At 39.9% G+C, this 20,070-nt stretch overlaps 1 protein-coding gene across 2 annotated transcripts in view; it reads right to left on the reverse strand.

Moving 5' to 3' along the window:
- NKD1 (NKD inhibitor of WNT signaling pathway 1) overlaps nucleotides 1-20,070 on the reverse strand; it is a 158,448-nt gene that overhangs the window by 12,859 nt on the left and 125,519 nt on the right. The window contains exons 5-7 of one of the 2 annotated variants that reach the window (XM_038368968.2): nucleotides 14,437-14,543; nucleotides 11,728-11,823; nucleotides 127-274 (exon numbers count right to left, since the gene is read on the reverse strand). In XM_038368968.2, coding sequence (XP_038224896.1) covers nucleotides 127-274; nucleotides 11,728-11,823; nucleotides 14,437-14,543 — 351 coding nt within the window. The remainder of the gene's footprint in view (nucleotides 1-126; nucleotides 275-11,727; nucleotides 11,824-14,436; nucleotides 14,544-20,070) is intronic. The other variant, XM_038368969.2, reaches the window with a different exon arrangement.

Consider the following 20,070-nt stretch of genomic DNA (forward strand, 5'->3'; position numbering starts at 1 on the left):
GCCCAGAATCAGTTGCTCTGATTCAGGTGTCCGTATAACTGATTTTTCTACTAAGAAATGTGAACTGAAATCTTTGAGGGGAAATGTTTTGGCAATATTTCACAGGGCAATATAGCATGTGCTTACCAGCAGGGTTTAGTAAGATACTCTTTTTCTTTTGACTTCCATCAGGTGCCACAGTAAGCTTCACTCGCAGAGTTTTACTGGAACTAGGGGAGTGGTTTACTGATGCATCAACTACCTCATAGATGGTATGAAGCAAGCTTGTAATGTCCTACAATTGGGATTGAAACACAACCAGAAAATAATATTGTAAAAACGGGTAAAGAACCAATTCCTTTGGTACTAACAAATTTAACCATTCTGGACCAATTAGGTGCCAAGGCATCCTCAAATCTCACTGAATTCAAAAGGGAATTGAGGGTGCTCAGCACCTTGCAAAAGTACTGCAAAAGAGCTTCATTGAATCAAGTCTTCTGTTTCTCAAATGGGCATATCCTTAGCCACGTTTCCTTGCTGGATTTACAGATAAATACATCCGATCTTAGGACATCAGGTGAAAGCTATACAAGAAGTGTTTCAAGCATATGACCTTCTCTTTCATATTCCTTACGTTCAAATGGCATAAGTGTTATGAAATGGGACAGAATAGACCAAAACACCCTTAGAAAAAACGCATAGTTTATTCACATTTTCCAAACACACACCATAAGCTGTTTAACTAGCAGTTTTCCCTACCAGTTTCTCTCTATTATCTTAAATACAGCGAAGGTATAAAATATTATTTATATAGCAATGGAAAACAGAGTTTGCATGACCCAAACAAGTATTTTGTTTGTTTTTTTTAAAGCAGACCCATATCCACACTTTCCACAGCACATGATAGATAACCAATCCTGGCCTCAGGAAGATGTTTCCTTCCTGTGATTCCCTTTTGATATCTAAAGATTCCACAGAACACATTACTGGTGAGTTTTAGACATCTAGAATCAGATTGATCTAAATTTCTCAAAACAATAAGGGTGTTTTGGGTCAACCCACTACAGAGATAGGCCTGAGTCACAACATTTAGAATTGAATCTGAACTTACCCAAAGTTCAGGATAGTTGAAATCTGGTGTTCAGATACAGGCATATCTGAATATATCCCTCTCTTTAGGTTACCATCACCATTACACAGTCTCATAATAGGTGGGATAAAAAAACGATGTTTCATAATTCAATTACGGCAGCTTTAGAAATTGCAAGTGTAGGGGCAATTCAGAATTCCTCTCCATAGCTCCAGTTCAGCCGAGCATTTATTTACGTATGAGATTAAGTCCATCCATATTCAGCAAAACACGCAAGTTTGTGCTTTACAGTAAGTGCCATTGACATAAACAGGACTTAAGCACATGCTTAAGTGCTTTACTGAGCAGAGGCTGATCTGAAGCAGCATTACCAAATTCAAATAATCCATTTGTCTCATACAGGAGGACTACTGAATCTGCATTCTTCTTACTTGATGTATGGGTGGAACATAGCCTCTTTAGGGGTGGTGTTGCAAGTCAGCTCATATTTATCCAAACCAGTCAGCATTCATTAACATTACACAAATGTCCTTACTCCATACTACCTAGTTATTGCCAAGATGAGTAAGAGATCTAATACTTTGTTCATTACTTGAGATGGAGACAATTCTCTGAGTGAACTAACCCACATTTATTATTTATTTCTATCAGTACCAGACAGTCCTGTCATAGACACCATTCTAGGATCAAAGTGTATCAAGCCCAGCAGGCTTTAAAGGTCCCACTGAATACACTTCTAATAAATTATCTACCAGTCTCTCTGACCCTAGACCTATCCTAGAACAATGCCCTTTTCCAGGCGCCTTTGTTAAATATAACAAAACTGGTTCTGAGAAAGATGGAGACTTAGTTCTTGCATTCAATAAAATCAATCAAATTCTATAGGATTCACTCATGGTTCAAACCCTTAGAAATGCAGCCTCAAAGCTCAGCACACCCAGATGAGCGCTAGTAGACACACCAGTTTAACCTGATGTAGTATATTCCCCTCTTTATCTCGCTAGCGTTAAAAGAGACAGTCAAATAACTAATCTCCTGCACACGCTGAATATTTTACAGTTAACAGACATATTCCTTTCAGTGGACCATGCAGGAAAACTTTGAAACTATGGCTAAGGCAAATGATTTAGTAGGCGAGGCTCCACCTTTCCTAGCCTGAAAGGTCTAATGTAGAAGATCCAAATTCTGCCATGATTTACAACCTCTGCAATACTTTACAAAAGTCAGTGGAATTACTCCAGATTTAGGGTCTGATGCTGATCCCACTGACTTCAACGTTTAGGATCAAGCCCTTACATTGGTAGAAACAGAGCGGAATTTGGCAGCTTGTCCATTTCTTCCGCAGAAATCTCTCTTGTCTTTCCTCCATAAAGGTACAAGGTCTGTCATAAGCTGTGCTGGTGGCCTGTTTCCATCCTTTTGACAAGAACTGGTGCCTGAAAGCCTGCATCAGGGAATGACTGACTGACTGATAATATCTCACACACCCTCTCCTCTCACACTTTCATTATGTCTTGAAACTTACCCAAACCTTCTAGAAAGTCTCTTAACAGAAAGAGCAGCACCTAACAGAAGGCTTCACAGACTGAAGTTCTTATTGCAGCTGACAAAAAAACCAAACCAAACCAAGACAGAGCCACCACTGGAATACCCCCTTCCTGAACTAACTTCTGAAAGGCCTCAGACTATGCACCTAGATCCCGATTCACCAAGCCATGTCTATTTAACAAAGTTCTTAAGCACATCCTTAACTGTAATGGGACTCAGAGTAGCAGCCGTGTTAGTCTGTATTTGCAAAAAGAAAAGGAGTACTTGTGGCACCTTAGAGACTGCACGTATTTAACTGCTTTGCTGAACAGAGACCTTATTGTTTCATTCCCCAACAAGTATTCTGCCACTACATTCTCCCTGCCTTGGATACGGATAACCAACGCAGGTAACGTTTCGTGTACTGCCAATTTAATATGGTTATCGCTCACACATTTGTCCCCAACAAACTGATCTCCCTTTTTTGTTCCAATATCCTATATGCTTGTTCTATTTGCTTGTTAACCCCTCTCATTTTACTCTAGAACATGCAAAGACAGAAGTTCTGTACTTCCATTGGCTTTTTAAATGATTTTGTTTCTGTTGCTGGGGGCTGCCTAACCCCCACACATCCCAAATGCGGTCCCTATTTTTCCTCTTTCACAGTCTTGGTCTTTCCCAACAAACCCCTTACTCAACATTTTAGGAAGTACTCCCAGGCCTTGTCAAGGCAGGCCAGCTGTAATACAGGCACAACATCTCTGAGCCAGCAATATATCTATACCCATAGCAGGTCAGAAAAATTTGCAACTCTCAACCGAACGGGTTTGAATTATCCCAAATTACTTCAGTCTATTAAGCCACCAGGCATTTTAACATACTGCACAACAGTCCCATTAAAACTGCTTTTCTATTGTGTTGTTGCCTTTCGTATTTTGTCAGGCTCCCCAAGTTTTAATATCTAATTCCCTCCATGAGGATAAGAACTTCTTTGCAATCACGAACTCAATGAAATCACCCTTCAGATGGGCATGAACCAGCCAATCAAGATCAGAAGTACCCTTTTGTAACCTAATCCACTTCTTTGCACTCTTATCACCTGTCTCTTAGATATCCCCACCAAGATTTTTATTAAGGGATTTATTTACTCATGTTCCTTATTTGGGGTCTTGTACACTGACAGCTTTCCTATGGGCAAACCAGCTCACTCAACCACCAACTTTACTGCCCTGGCAACTTTCTGGTTGAGTTGCCTCCTGCAACCAGACCTCTTGACCTCCTGACTGCTTGATAGTACCTCCTTCACAGAAAGGAGATCCTGAGAATCATCCAAATTCCTGAAAAGAAAAGGAGTACTTGTGGCACCTTAAAGACTAACAAATTTATTAGAGCATAAGCTTTCGTGAGCTACAGCTCACTTCATCGGATGAAGTGAGCTGTAGCTCACGAAAGCTTATGCTCTAATAAATGTGTTAGTCGCTAAGGTGCCACAAGTACTCCTTTTCTTTTTGCGAATACAGACTAACACGGCTGCTACTCTGAAACCAAATTCCTGAGGTAAACTTGCGGGACTGAAGACTCAGAATGAATTGTCAGCAGGTCATCAGCCTTGAACTATGACTGAAGCTGTTTCCCCACAGCGCTGTCTGTAGGGTAACTATTGTGGGGCTCATGTCTCTCCCAAATTATTGGCACCAGGCCCATCACGATATATGCTACAAAGCCTATACAGGTCTTCCAAACATGCCTTACATTTTTCTCCAAGGAGAATTTTCATCTTCATGTAACATGCCATGGTAACTGGGCAATTTATGCTCATCCTTGCAGCCTGTTCTGCTGATTGTTATCTGACTTCAAATCCCTTGAACAGCTATCTACAGATTGTTATCTGACTTCAAATCCCTTGACACAGCTTTACATTCCATGCACCAGCTATCAAGCACATCAGTGAAATTGTCCCCTCCTGAAGAAACTTGTCAAAAACTAAGGATAATAGTCAGGTATAACCAGTTAACTTCTTCTGGTGCACAATCAAACATGCTCAAGAAACCTCACAGCCCCATAGAGCTCTACAGGTCCAATTACCAAAAAAACTAAATTCCTTGACATACAAACCACAATTTTAGAAACTGCCTGAGGCAGGGAAAATATTATCCTTTGAGCCGGTCAAAGTTTTTTGCATGAAAAGTTTTTCTATGCAAAAATGGCATTTCCCCATGTCCCCAGTAAAACAAACTTTTTGTGAAAAATTGTCATTATAAAAAATTTTCATTTTTGCAAAATTATACTTTTTTTTACCAAAATACTTACTGAAATGGTTTCCAAATATGAAAAAATAATAATTTTGATTAAAATATATGGCGTAATATTCAAACAAAAAACCCAGATAATTTTGACTGCTATGAAAAGGAAAAAACTTGAATGTTTTTCACAAAATTGTTTCCTCGTTTTTCATCCAGCTCTCATTACGCCAGCAAAGATAAAGAATTTGGAGGTGGGGCTGTGTCATCATAAATTACTTGCTGGTGGCTTTCAGTTGACGTGCTGAGATACCTACTGAAACTACGTACTGAGATTGCTACTATAATGTAAGAAAAATTAGGCTATAAAATTCCTTCTTAAAAGAGAAAAACTAATGCTTTTTGAAACTGTTTTAAGAGTTGGTATATGTCATACCCAGAATATGCTTGAGTCTCATTACAACTGGGTTTCCCAAGGTGAGAATGTATTAACTGCTAGTGTATTTTTCACCTCATTATATTTTATGAACAAGGCAGCTTGATTACAAAAATATGTTTACAAGAGTAATGGTTAACAGGATTTTCAGAAAATGTTTGCTTTGGAATTATTACATAGTGTATAGTTAATATAGTTCTATCATACATGGCGCTGTCAAACATTTCTCCCACACAATTAATGACTCGCTGATAAGATACTGGCTGGTAGTAGTTGAGAACATTAAGAAAGTCTAATGTGTTTAGTAAACAAAAGTAACAGAAACTGACTTCAAATATGATGCACTGATTCCATTCAGAGCAGATTTTGATTGAGGAAGTCCTCCTTCAGGGTACTAATCTTTTGCTTCTAAGGAATGCTAATTGGCACATACTGAGAGGGACAGTATTTCCTGGTATTTCCAGATCTCAGACCTGCTTGTCAGCGTTAGGTCTAGTTAGTAAACCAGAGATTTTGGATACCAGAGTAGGAGTTTTTTCCCCTCCAACAGAGGGGCACCCTGGGGAAGAAAAAGTAAAAGGTAAATAATCTGTTTGACCCTGAACCAGAATAGCCATCCAGTTTCATATGTGACTATTAAAACATAGCTGTGAAAGACATGGACGAGGGGACGTGTGTCTGGGTCTCCTAAAGGAGTTATCAAACCATTAGGACCCTGTCTACAGTGAGCTTTTTCTTAATGTTTCCCACTGATGCAAATACAGCAGTGGTAGAAGTGGTGGGAGCTCTAGTGTTGACAAAGTTGCAGCCACTGCTGAGGTTTTTATATAGAATTGCTCTAAAAGGGCTGGTAAAAGCAATAGTACCTTATCTACATTAGAACTCATCTCCTCCTCCTTCTGGTTGCTCCCACAGCTGGAGTTGCACCAATGGTAGCAAAATGGTGACAAATGTAGCAAAAAACAGCAAGTTACAAGATCAAGGTTAAGGACTAATTCAACAACATAACCCCCAGCCCCAGAGGCCAGCTGCCTTCTTCTGTCATTTTTCTGGGTCAGATTTGAGCGCTACTAATGAGCACAAGTGTGGGGCTGAGTCTTGAATGCAGAAATACTTAACAACCCTTCACCCTCCTGCCAAGAGGAATATGTGGAAAAATGGCATACCACCCTAAAAAAGAAGGGAATGTGAGAGAAAACTGGGTATTTAAAGTAATAGTCAAGGAACACTTAAAAATAGATGAAGAGAAACATTTGTATCAATTCTTTCCCCTTCCCGCTCACAGAGAAAAGTACAAATATCTTATTTAGAAGTTTGTTTGTAGTGTGGATTTGCCAGCATTACAGATAGTATGTTTCTTTATAACAACATCAATTTTTTATATTCATTTATCATTTCTGAAATGCTCGTATTTGGGATCTGAAAAAGCATCATTTGGTAACCACTCAGCATGCAGTCTAAAAAAACCCTGCTTTTAATCCTGATAACTGACTTTCTTGAATGTTTAGAATTGCGTAACCATCCTCTGACAAAACCAACCTTCATGAGACAGAGCAGATAGCAGAAAAAAGGGGCTGGCATTTCAGAAGTACAATTATATTCAGAGAGCTCAACATAAAACCTCATGGATCACAACACATTAGCTCAATTATCAAGTTTCAAGTCCAATTACAAATATCCATGTAAAGATAATTATAGTGCAGCTGTCAGTTCTCAAAAGGCCTATAGTTCATAATGAACTGGACTCTTAATGGCCTATGGAATGAAGGGAAACATTATTAGTTAAGTTTTATAATATCCACATTAGAGAGAAAGTTATATCCCCAGACACCAAAAGGACTATAAAATGCTCTTCTGCCAGAACATTAAGAACAATATTATAAGTACAGATATTGAATGCTAATTTTATAATTTGCCATCCAAATAATTATGCTCCAAAATACATGGTGATATCATATCAAAGAAGAACGACTAGATCTGAACTTCTAATTGTAAAGACCACGCAACAAACCATAACAGTCTCAAGAGGAAAATCAAAGCCACATTAAGTTCAGAAGATGTTAAGATCCAGAGGAAATCCTGCTAAAATGGAATTTGAACACTCTCATGAAGATCTGTCTTTGTGAGAAACCCTGGGGAAATTTTATCTATTTTTCAAATCCCCTTCCTGTTTAGAATTTTCAAAATTAATACAGTAATTTTAATGCAAAAGATGTTTAGTCCATTAACAAAAGTTGCACTCCATCTAAATGACTTTCGCTGAATTTGTGTTCACACTGTATGTATCATTTAGAAACTCTCTGGACATAACGGGCGATATTTCCAAAAGCAATTACTGATTCTGCATACCCAGTTTGAGACATCTGAAAGAGGTGTAAAGGTTGCTGAATCCCCACCCACTAAATATCAGGGGCCCTTTAAAAGTGTCTCAGTTGGGCACTGAAAAACTGTGGCTTCCAAAATCACTAAATCTCTTTTCACAACCTGTCTCTGGGCCTTGTTTTCAGATTAAGAATGCAACACTGTGATCGTACAATGTTCATTTTACAAAACAACCTGGATAGCTCACCAACTAAACTGAGATGTTTCAAAGATAGTCAGATACTCTAAGATGGTGGGCACAAACACCTGGACACAATAGATTACATTCTGAATCTCTTTTCCAGTATGAAATAAAATTTTATCCTACTATTAAATCCAACAACAAATCCAGAAGCCGCTCCAATGAAAACTTCACAGCAAATGGGGGTTGGGAGTGGTGATATTATTTTGATCACCGGTTCTGGACCATTGTTTGGAAAAGTTTACTGATCCAAAAAGCATTTGCACTAGTCCAGAAAGCATTAGAAGGCAACAATATTCCTCACTTTGAGCTCGATCCTGCAATGTTCTGACCATTCTGTCATCGATCTGGCAAAGCACTAAGCATATGCTTAAACTTTAAGCATGTGTCCTTTGTCTTTAATGGGTCTATTCACATGCTCAAAATTAAGCATGTGCTAAATGCATTGCTGGATCAGAGGCAGGATGTTCACCAGACTGTGGGATCAAGTCCATTATTGTGACAGCCATATCTGAAGACCCACTAGATTGAGAAGTTGCAGGCCATTTGAAAACTGGAATTCCTAACTTTCTGGGGTCTCTATCTCAAGTTATTAGTGTAAGAGTGACCATTAAAATCATACAACAAGTAAGATGGATAATCCAAATGACAATTTTAAGATTCAGAATCTTGCAACCTACTGGGACAAAAACAAGTGTTGTAAACAGTTGGAAAGCTTTCCACTGGTATATACTCTTGATTTCTAGCCATGGTCATATGTGAAGAACTGCAAATTATCAGTCTACTTGGTCTCTTGGGCTAAAAGACAAATATTTGGCACAGATTCAGGACTGAATATAGCAAACCCCAGACCTCAATCCCTGCACAGATTTGGTTTCAGTTAATATGCTGTCTGCTCTTGTAGGCAGAGTTAGCATGTAGCTGCAAAACATTCTCTAAGTACAGTCAAATTAAGCTCTCTGGTGTACCACAAAAGTCACAGATAATTATTGTATGCATAATGAAAAGCCTATGCTCTGTATGTTCAGCACATAGAACTCCTGATGACATTAATGGGGATTCCAGCCATGGGCTTAAAGGACACCCCTGAGTATTCTTCCATTTGTGGTTAAGGCACAGGCCTGGGACTCAGGTGATATGGGTTCAATTCCCAGCTCTACCTCAGATTTCTTGCATGATTTTGGGCAAGTCACTTAATTGCTTTGTACCTCTGCTCCCCATCTGTGAAATAGGGATAATATTTCCTCTCTCTCTCTCTCTCACCTATTTAGATATTAGGTTTTTTGGGGGCAGGGACTGTGTCTTTGCACAGTGTGTTTGTACAGTGTTTGTATGTGTTTGCACAGTGCCTAGCACACTGGGGTCCAGATTTCATTTGAGTACACTATGTGCTACCATAATATAAAATAATAAATCTTAATAATGGTTCTCCTTTTAGATACTCTTCTCAAAAACCTGCACAATAACCTCATTTGACAGACAGTTTTACTGTGAACACAAAAAGAAATTCCACTTCAGTCTTGTGGACAACTCCTAGCACCATTTCTTGTCTATTATCACTAAGTTTTCAGTATTTTTCCTAGTCCTGTTCACTCAAGACTTGCTAATTTTCAAAGGTATTGACTTAAAAGCAAAAGGAGAATGAAGCCTACAGTTGATTGTTTAAAGACACAGAAGCCAATGAACAAGACTTTGCAAATAATCAGTGATGGTACATTGCATTAAATCTAAGTAAAAATCTAAGTTAGCATCCTTCTGTAACTACTATTCTTCGAAATGTGTTGCTCATGTCCATTCCATGCTAGGTGTATAAGCGCCTCATGCATCGTTGCGGGACATTTTTCCCTTAGTGGTATCCGTTGGGATGGCTCAAGTGCGCTCTGGAGCCATGCACTTGTGTGTAAGCATAGCACCGCCAGCCCTGCACCCTCTCAGGTCCTTCTTATCTGTAACTCCGATAGAGCAGTAGTAGGGTGGGTCATGGAAAGGACATGAGCAACACATCTCAAAGAACAACAGTTACAGAAGGTTTGTAACTGTTTTTTCTTCTTCGAGTGCTTGCTCATGTCCATTCCATGCTAGATGACTCACAAGCAGTAACCCAGGAGGTGGGCTCGGAGTTTATGAACGTGCTGATGGAAACCGTGCTCTTCCAAAACTGGCGTTGCCATTCACTGGGGGCTGGAAGGCTGAGATGGCCCTGTTGTTTTAGGTGCAGCAAATAGTCCAAGATAGACTTAAGGGAAGATTGAGATGGAGAGAGATCATGTTCGGAAGCCCAACAAGCGAAACGTTTCTACTTGGCCAAGTACGTAGCCCTGGTGGAAGGCTTTCTACTACCTAGCAAGACCTGCTGAACCTGTTCTGAGCAGGCCTGACCATGCAGCATCCATTTAGTTAGGTGCAGGGAGGCGAGGTTCAGGTGAAGTAACCAGCCATGGTCTTGTGAATCAAGTCTGGACAGAGTGGGAGCGAGAGTGGAGCTGCCACCAAGAGATCCAAATGTGAGCAGAACCAATGCTGGCGTGGCCATGCTGGTGGTATCAGGATAACTCTTACCTTGCCCCGTTTGATTTTTTAGAAGAACCTTGTGAATCATGGGAGTTGGGGGAAAGGTGTACAGTAGGTAGAAAGGTCTGTCCATGAGATCAGGAAGGCATCAGAGAGGGAGCCTGGGCTGTACCCTCGCAGCTATCAAAACGGGTGACATTTTCTGCTCTGCCTGGGAGCGAACAAGACCACCTGGGGAGGCCTCCACTTTTGGAAGATGAATTTGGTGACCTCCAGGTGACGGGACTACTCGTGGTGAGAGGAGAAGGATCTGCTGAGGTGATATGCCAATACATTCTCTGAAGAGGATTCTTCTCTCAGCACCCAGGGTGGAGCGCTTCTTCCTCCATACGGTGGCAGGGTGCTGGGAACCAGCAGTGTGCCAGAGATCGGGACACTGGGATCAGGTAGGGCTTGTCCCAATGCATCCTGCTCCCTCCAGCTTTCGGACGCCAGAGCTGATAGGTGCCCCATTGGGATTGGTGGGATCGGAAGAGAGTGGGCGGTAAGAAGGAACTGAGACGATGTGTGGCAGGTAGTGCCCCTTATACTGGCACATAAGCATGTGGCTCCAGAAGACGCTAGAGCGGGCCCAACTGATACCACTAAGGGAAAAATCTCCAGCAATGGTGCACACCTGACATGAGCAAGCACTCAAAGAAGAAGACGCTTTCCATGAAGTGTGATTCATTCTGGTTAGTACACTTTGAAAAAAATGACGGCACTCTGTCCATATTCTTATACTGTGATGGGTTCCCTTATTTATTAGGGACACAAATGCATCCTGAAAATCTTAGTATGGATACATCTTCTACCGACAGCCACTGACTGCTATGCTGCAGTAAGTGTCACAAGGTTTATCAAGGATAGTCTATAATTTGAAAGAGATGGCAGCACAGATTCTGCCCAACGTTCATGAAAGGGACAGAATGGTACAGTCAGTATTATTGGGAACAAAATTCCAAAAGCAAACTTGCTATTTCGTTAGCTGAATTATGAAAAGTAGGGCAGGAGACTGAACAATGTACATTTGCAGGGATTTGTTTTGACAATGTGTTTGGAGATTCAGTTGGTTCAGATTTTCCCCCCTCAAATGCCAGTACTATTTCTTTTAAAGGCTAGTCCCAGACACTAAACAGCAACCAGCTTAAAAGGTGGTACAGTAATTCCAAAACCAGTAAACTATTGGTGGGGTTGTTTCTGAGAGGGAAGGGTCCATGGAAACTGCTGTTGAAGTTGGCAGGAAATGTTTATTTCATAGGAGAAAAAAAGTGTTCCTGTTATAAAACACTTCTCTTGTTAGCAAATGCTGTATACAAAGGGGCAGCTATACTTTGCTTACCTCACGTGTGACTCTTCCGTTGTTATCAAAGTCATAGAGTGTGAAGGTCCATTCTTGCCTGTTATCTTCCTCTACAGACACATCACACTGCAATTCCTAAGAAACATGCAAAGAGTAACTGATTACCTAAAGCATAAGGCATGTTTGCCAAAGAGGCTCAGTTTCTCTGTAAAAAAGAAGCAGTTCTCTTTATTCCTTCCTTTCTCGAGGGGAGAGGCATTCAGGATTTATTCCTTGTAAGCTTCTGTCCACTGCACTGGGAGTCTCATGACAAGAAGGTTCCTTTCCTAAAACCCTTGGGGTAAACTTCTTGGAAACAGACAGACACTTTCTACTTTTACTTGTACAAAATACAAAAGTATGAGAAAGCTGCCTGCTGAAGTTCTTAGAACAAATGTAAGATTTCCCACTAAAAAAAGTCAGAAAGAAAAACTCCACGTAACTCAGGGAGAAAATAAAGAGATGGCAGAAAGAGACCCATAGTATGAGGCATCATGCCACTGAATCAGAAGTGGTCATTAATACAAAATGGACGCATGGTATAAACCCCCATTGGTAAAACTTGCCCTTGACATAGATACTCAATGTACTTTATAAACTTTAGCAACCCTTGGTACCTCTTCATGCTATCGAAGTTACAGAAATTGAACTTGATTCGGAATTGAGAGGTAAGAATCCCTTACCACAGACTACGTACTGTTGCCTGATCCTTACTTTAATGGTGCTCCTGCTAGCGAGAGAGTGACTTGAAGAAAGCCTTCAACAATCAATGTATATAAAGAAAACCAGCAACCCCCCACCAAGAAAAAAAGACGCACTTTGACCTACTCCAGTCACCTGGTTGCAAGCCGCTTGCTTTCTCTTGAGACCTGTGCAATCCGAGTCAACCAGAGCCACAAAAGGCAAACAGAAAAGTTACAGCACAATTAAAATAAAAGCCACTGTATGTAAGTAAAATAAACAGCTCCAAATAGCTTCAGCATGATAGAGCTCAAAATACCTGGTTGATCTGCTGACTTGAAACCAATTCCCTACAGCAGTTAACAGTACCCCCATCCCCTGCTGAGTTCAAAGGCAGTCTTCTCTCTGTTGTAACAAGCCCGTCTGAAAGCTGCCAAGTGCCCCACACTCTACTGTGGAAACACAGTTTCATATTACACAAACATTCCCAGCCCCTTTAAAAGCCAAATCACATCCACCTCAGATTTAGACCTCTCGTCTCAACACTTGCATTTCTGATTCTTTTATACCTGGTCATAAAATGAAAGATTTACCATTCTCCTAGCCCCTAGTTTACAAGGTTAGAAAGCTTTGATTCTGAGAACAAACCAATACTTGGTTTCTTGTCACATATTAATAGTTCCCTGTCCCATACTGTCTACGATCTTTATGTAAGGATGTGCCCTGCTTAGTTAGTAACATGGCAATCTTCCCGGCATTAGTCATGGAGCCTGGTACCAAGTGCTAACCTTTGTGGCATGCCAAGAACTACTTGGGAACAAACAGAGTCTTTGCTGGTACAGTAGAATTCCAGCTAAACTGGCACCAGGTGTCCACCAAAATTCAAGCATCAGGGCACTGTTAACTGTAATTTGTCATGTCTTTCACATGTGTGAAATGTCCATTACTCAAGGTAGAGTATAAAATAGAAAGAAAGAAAGAAAGAAAGAAAGAAAGAAAGAAAGAAAGAAAGAAAGAAAGAAAGAAAGAAAGAAAGAAAGAAGCCTGTCAACATGACTAAGGTCATAGGAATACTTGCATTTCTCAAGGAAAAGCTGGCCTTAAAACAGTATAAAGTAATTTGCACGGGGCTACCAAACCTTTTCCAGAGAAGCAAATGAATGTTCCAGTAACATTACAAGATGGCTAGATGGTCTTTTACATAAAAATTGATGAATGCAAAGCTCATTAACATGACAGACTGACAGCACTGAAAGGCAGAAGTTTGCCACGTCTGCTGGAGTACAGAGGGATGAAATGCATGCTCTTCTGCCGGTACCAATGTGCCTCCCTGTTCGTCAAGAAAGACAAACAACTCTCTAGCCGAATGACAGCATGTTTCAGTGCTCATATTTATTAAATCTCTCCCTTTATAAGCAAAACCTGCCAACTATGCACAATGTCTGGCAGTTTTATGATGTTTATAAGTCTACAAGGAAATAGGCCATCAGACGAATTCCCCTCAGGATCTTTATTCCTCCTCCATCTAATCAGATGAATTGCCAATGTAGAAGGTCCAGGTTATTTCACTCTTGAGGCCCAGCCATGAAAGACTGATGGCTACGGCACCTTTCACAAATATCTTTTACACTAGGCAGATTTAACTGAATGATAGTCTACAAAAGCCAATATAAAGATTTGATAACATAGCGGGTGGCATATGAAGTTATACTTGAAAAGCTCACAAGTAGAGAACAATGTCAAATTCTCCTTACCATACACTCCAGCTCCTGCAGAGAACTCATCATCATTAGCCTTTATTTGACTTAAGAACAAAACTTGCTAACCACCCCTTAGGGAACAATAGCCAGGCAAATAGGAAAATAGAGACTCAAGGCCAAATCCTGCTTTCTGATGTACATCAACCTGATGTACAATACAATCAATGGGAACTGAATACAGACAACTGATGGCCATATTTGTCCCATAGGCTATTTATCTAACTTATTTGTATCAGTACATTTCAACATTCAAAAACGAGGGACTTACTTCAAATTTTAGTTGTTTCCTGGAACTTGTACGTGTGTCACTTTCTTTCCCAGCTTTCTTTTCATCTCCACTGCAAACTCCATCTGTCTTCTCTGGAGGCAAAGCCACTGCAAAAAAGTATATTTAAGGAAAAACGTTTATTATGGAATGTCAAAGTAGTCTTATATCACATCAAACAGGATTCCTTGGTTTCAAAAGTCTCATAATATTTAGGGTGAAGCTGGATTTCAGCAAACTTGAATGGAAGAGATGCTATTATACTTGATTTACTCTTGTATCCAATATACACCTATGAGCATTTCAATGGACACCCTACCAGCAGCTCTTGTTGCAGATTCTCTGTTGCTGACTTCCACAGATTCTGTATCAGGTTCAAGCAGAGCACTATGAGAATACAAATCTGCTAGAAATATTAATATGAACTAGTTGCATACTTTTGCCTTCCATTTTTCAAAACAGCAGAGGTTCAACTTGCAAAAACATAGAATTTACCACAGCAAACAATATAATTGAAGTTGAAATGAGCCTTCCATTCTATTCCAACCTCCCTCCTCAACTGCTCAAAAGTACTTTCTTAAATTCTTCTTGGGATAACATTTTCCAAGTTTGGTTGAAGCCACAAGATTATTTTTTTCCAAGAAGTTTCAGCAGTGTTTTGAGTTATGCATAAAAAAAAATTATACTTTTCCCGATTGTCCAGACTGAACTATTTGCACTTGTAAAAAGCTTTAATGCTGGCACATTTTTGAGTCCTCACTGAGGAAGAAAACATAATACAAAAGCTTCTCATTCAAGTCTGAGGCACCTACTGAGAGGCAACTGGCACTGCTCAGGGTGAAGCCCCAGCTCTGAAAACAATCAGTTCAATATTTTTAAAGTTATGAAATTTACAGTCCAATATTTAGCACTGGCCTCAGAATTTTCAGGTGCAATTTTGGTCATGCAAATAATCTTGCCGGAAATTTTGTGCCCACAAATCATTGCGACTGCAAATATTAGATCTCTACATTCTTGTTGGCACCTGTGCAACAAAAGGCAGTTTGAGGCCTAAGTGAGAACATGCCCCTTACAGTTAGCATTCTTGCACTTGGACACTGGAATCTGTTTTAACCAATACATTTACCCTTGGACTATTTAAGATCCCTTACTTAGGGATGCCTAAAGTTCTAACATCTCAGTTATGTATTCTCTCAACACAAGACAAGTTTGACAAAGTAGGAATGACCTCCCACAATTTAGAACCAGTCATTTAAAGGTGGACTGGCTGAAACAGCTCAGTAGCACTATGGTGGCTCTAAATGTATTTAGTACTACTGAGATTCATCGCATGAACTATTTCAGGAGAACCAAGCTATTGATTAAAGCATTATAACTGTGTTTTTCACTTTGTTCTTGGCATTTTCTTTTTAAAAATACAACAGGAAAATTAATTTAAAAAATAGAATGACCCTTAACATAAAGTTAAAAGTTCAGATACTCCAAAAGCAAAGATAACATTTCTACCACAACATTAACTCACCCGAATTCCACATATGTGGCAACGCCTCATCCTCATTTCGTTGTTAAATTTGAATGCTATGTTTGGTTTTTAATACTTCGTTTTGTTTTTTAAACCTATGGCATACCATAAGCTATACCTGATTTTCAGTGAAGACAAGATAACAATGAGGTAGAAACCTTAATCTTTAGAATTTCCTGACAAGTATTTCACTTTTTTTGCTTTAACGTTGTATTAATGCCAGCCTACACAGACATATACTCACTAAAATTATTATACACATACTCACACATGACACCTAGATTACGCTGATGATTGGCGCTCTATAAATATCTGAGAACAGAGACAGAGACAGAGACAGATATGGGGTCACGATAACTAAGCTCATTAGAGAAAATAAAGTCACTTCATGAAAAAGCACTTAAGAGGATATTGTATTATTTCTTGTTTTCTGGATAATGTGCTCACCACCACTGTATGCAGTGGATTCTTGTCCGGCTGGCTGGAAGAAAAGAGGTTGTTGCCTCTTTAAGAACTCCCCCTGCAAGTGGCAGCAGAGATGGATGAAGGGGGAATATTTACATGTACAGAGCAGGGAGGAGCAGAAAATAGCTGGACTGGAATGGGGAGGGTACTCCTTTCCTGCTGACTGGAAGAGGAGGCAACATTTATACCCTGTGCAGTCCCGGAGAAGCACTCTCTGTCATCTGGATCGGAAAAACAAAGCTAAGAGGAATTTCGGGAAGATCCAAGATTATTTGGTCTGACATGTTGCAGGGCAGAGTGTGGTGCAGTGCAGTGAAGCCTCCCTGGATGGATAAGATCAGGAGATATGTAAATATGGAGGTGACAAAATACAGACATATCCAAGGGTGATGGGTAATTCCATATCCGAACGTATCTTACTAGGCACCTGAGTTATTAAAGGAGAATGGGGTACATCAATCCGATTGAGGGTTAGGTATATTTTTGTCCAGTACTAAGGAAGAAATCAGTGAATATCAGGGAACTTGGTGGAGGTGGAATCGAGGGAAAGCATTGCAGTAAAGGAAAGCATCCCTTAAGGGAACTGGAGAATTGAGGTTCGGGGCTTCTACGTCTGGTACAATAGGGAGCCAACCCTCGCTCCCTCCCATAGGTCTCTTAATCTTCATGCAAGGGGCAGGTGATGAGGTCCCAGCAGTGGAATGGCTGGGAACAGGTTGGGGATTATGTGGGAATTATTACAGAAACAATGATGATCTGAATATATTGCCATGCACTCCCAGATATTTTTAAGTGAACAAAGTTGTGGGCTAATTAAACAACATCCATTGCCTCCCATCTTTCTTCTCGCATGGCTGGACAATGCAAAGGCAGTGTGGTCTAGTGGATAGATCACTTGATGATTATCTGTGCTATTCATTCCCTCTGAACCACCTGGCATTGGGCACTGTCAGAAGACAGAATATTGGCTAGATCTGACCCAGTATGGCCTTTCTTATGTTCTTATAGGGTACTGAAGTAGGAGCCCAGAGAAATGCATTCAATTCTCACTTCTGCTACTGACTTTGGGTGACCTTCCACAAGTTCTTTCACTTATGTTCCTTTTTAATCTCCCACCTCTTGCCTATCACATCTACTTATACTATAAGAGCAGCCAGGGACTGTGTGTTCATACAATACTTAGTATACAGGGATCCCAACTTTAGTTGGACTCTTTGGGCACTTCTGAAATGTAACAACTAATAATCATAAAGAATTGTTCAGTATTCTACTAAGTAATGTACAAGAACTGAAGACTCATTCTTCAGCGTAGCTTCCTCCAAAAACACAATACTAGAAAACATGGAAATGGAAACATGGAAAGCTAAGGTGCCACGTCAGAAAAAATGATAAACTATGGAAATACACAGTTCAGATCACCTGAACAACTCTACCTCTAGCCCTGTAGCACCACCCTAAGAACAACCAGAAATGGAGAGGTAACATGCACACTTATGTTATCAGTGACTCTTAATAATGACTAACCTTCTATGCTGACAGATTGCAAGCACCTCACTTACACTGATGAGTAGTTACTCACAAGAGTAATTCTCGTTAAGTCAATGGGACTAGCTGTGTGAGTAACTATCTACCAATATGAATAAGAGGCTCATAATCTGGCCCCTAATGACGGTACCCTGACATATTTAAACCAAACTGCTCCTATATTACATCCTGTGACTTGGCTTCTTTAGAACCACGGACAATCCACTGAAAAATACACTTTGCCATTTCAGATATTTTTAAATGGGATATATTTGGAAAAAGACCTTTCCACTGGCCTTTTCCTCCAAAGTGAAGACACAGCATCTCCCCAACATTCCTCTCAATGAACCAAGGTGAACTCTCAGAAACACTTCCTCTTATGGGTTTTTCTGCCAGAAGAACGAAGTGCCCTATTCTCTCATTCCAGCAATATGCTCTTCCAAAGATGTGAATGGAAGGTCTGCTGCACATGTGCCGAGTATCAGAACTCCAATTCACTGGGTGGAGCTGAGAGGAGAACAGAGCCAAATAGGACAGAATTACTTTCTGGTTTCAAGAACTATTCTTCCAGTGATATGTTTAATAACCTTTCCAGATGTACAGTATGTATGTTCAGATAGGAAGATTTCACTTTAATGTATGATTTATGTAACAGGGAAAAATGTACTCTGATAAATTAGACTCCTCAAAAACAAGAGTACTGTGGGAGGGGTGTGTGAAATTCACACATCAGGAAACCTTTCCTTTGAGTTTTGCTGACCATTGTCTCAGAATGATCACTGGTCTTGTTGCTCAAGGGAATTTTCCTTTGAAATCAGTTATTCATTTCTGAGCTCTGACACAATAGAGATATGAGATAACCTCATCCTGATGTCAGATTTCATTTGACAAAGAAAAATGGGGTGCAAAGAACACAGCACGTGTCAAAAGCACTTTAAGGGGAAATATATGCACGTATCCAAGTAGTGTGTGCGCGCATGCGCGTGCATATACATGTATACGCACGCACATATGAACTTTACGGTAACGTATTTGAATAATCATTCCTGTTGTGTTGCCTGAAATTAGAGCCCTATATTCTCTAATTGGCTTCTTATTTCTTTCTTACTCTGGACTATTGGCATGCTTTGGTGTCTGCTGCTCAGTTCTGTGAAGGAGATACACACATGCTGAACTTATTTATAAATAAAATGTGAATGTCTGCCTGAGACTGTTCAAACTGGCAGCACTGTAAAGCGAGAACCACTACTGAGCCGCATGCCAAGGGTCAGATATATTCACAATGTGAACTTCCACTCAGTCCTGCCAATGATATTAAAATTAGACCAGACCAGATTGCTATCTTGAAGGAGGGGGGAGAATTAACAACTTCATGTTTCCAATGTCTGTGCCATCAGAAATTTGTCCATTGACAGTATATCGTTTGTGCATAAATATTCACTTACCTCCCCACTCACATAACAAGCCATCACAGAGGACACACTATGTACACGCGTATATGGAAACATGGCCCTTTTTATTGTGGGAATCCACAACTGCAAAAAATATATTTTTATTACTTCTCACAGGGACCATATCCTCTAAAAAAAATTATGTTCTCTGTCAGAATACTGTGTGAGTTGAAATATTGCTATATTTCTTTAGAATGTTCTCTTTTCTTTTCATTAACAGGCATGTATTCACTTCTATGACATTAAGACACCATAAAATGTTTCTGGACAATATTTGAGATTGGAAACACAATAAAGGAAAAATATATTAACTTGGAAAAAATTGTGAAATTCCATTCTTTCATAAAAGACAAATTAGCTGACTTAAGTGTACTTGCAGATGTTTTCCTCCAAGGACTGTTAATTATTACCATCCAATTGCTCATAATTGCGAGACACAGAGAGAGAGATTATCGTTTTAAAGGTATGAGACTAATTTCTGCAGAACTAGGCTCTGTGTTCAAAGTGTTACTCATTTTTAACAACAGAAATAGGTAACAATACCAACTTTTCTTTAAAAACCACCTTATAAATTACAAAACTAGATAAAGATGACTGATTTGTTCTTCATGTCATAGGCACCAAATCTGTGGGTGCTCCAGGCCTGGAGCACCCACAGGGAAAAAATGGCAGGTG

Source organism: Dermochelys coriacea, chromosome 12, assembly GCF_009764565.3.
Source record: "Dermochelys coriacea isolate rDerCor1 chromosome 12, rDerCor1.pri.v4, whole genome shotgun sequence".
NCBI lineage: Eukaryota > Metazoa > Chordata > Testudines > Dermochelyidae > Dermochelys > Dermochelys coriacea.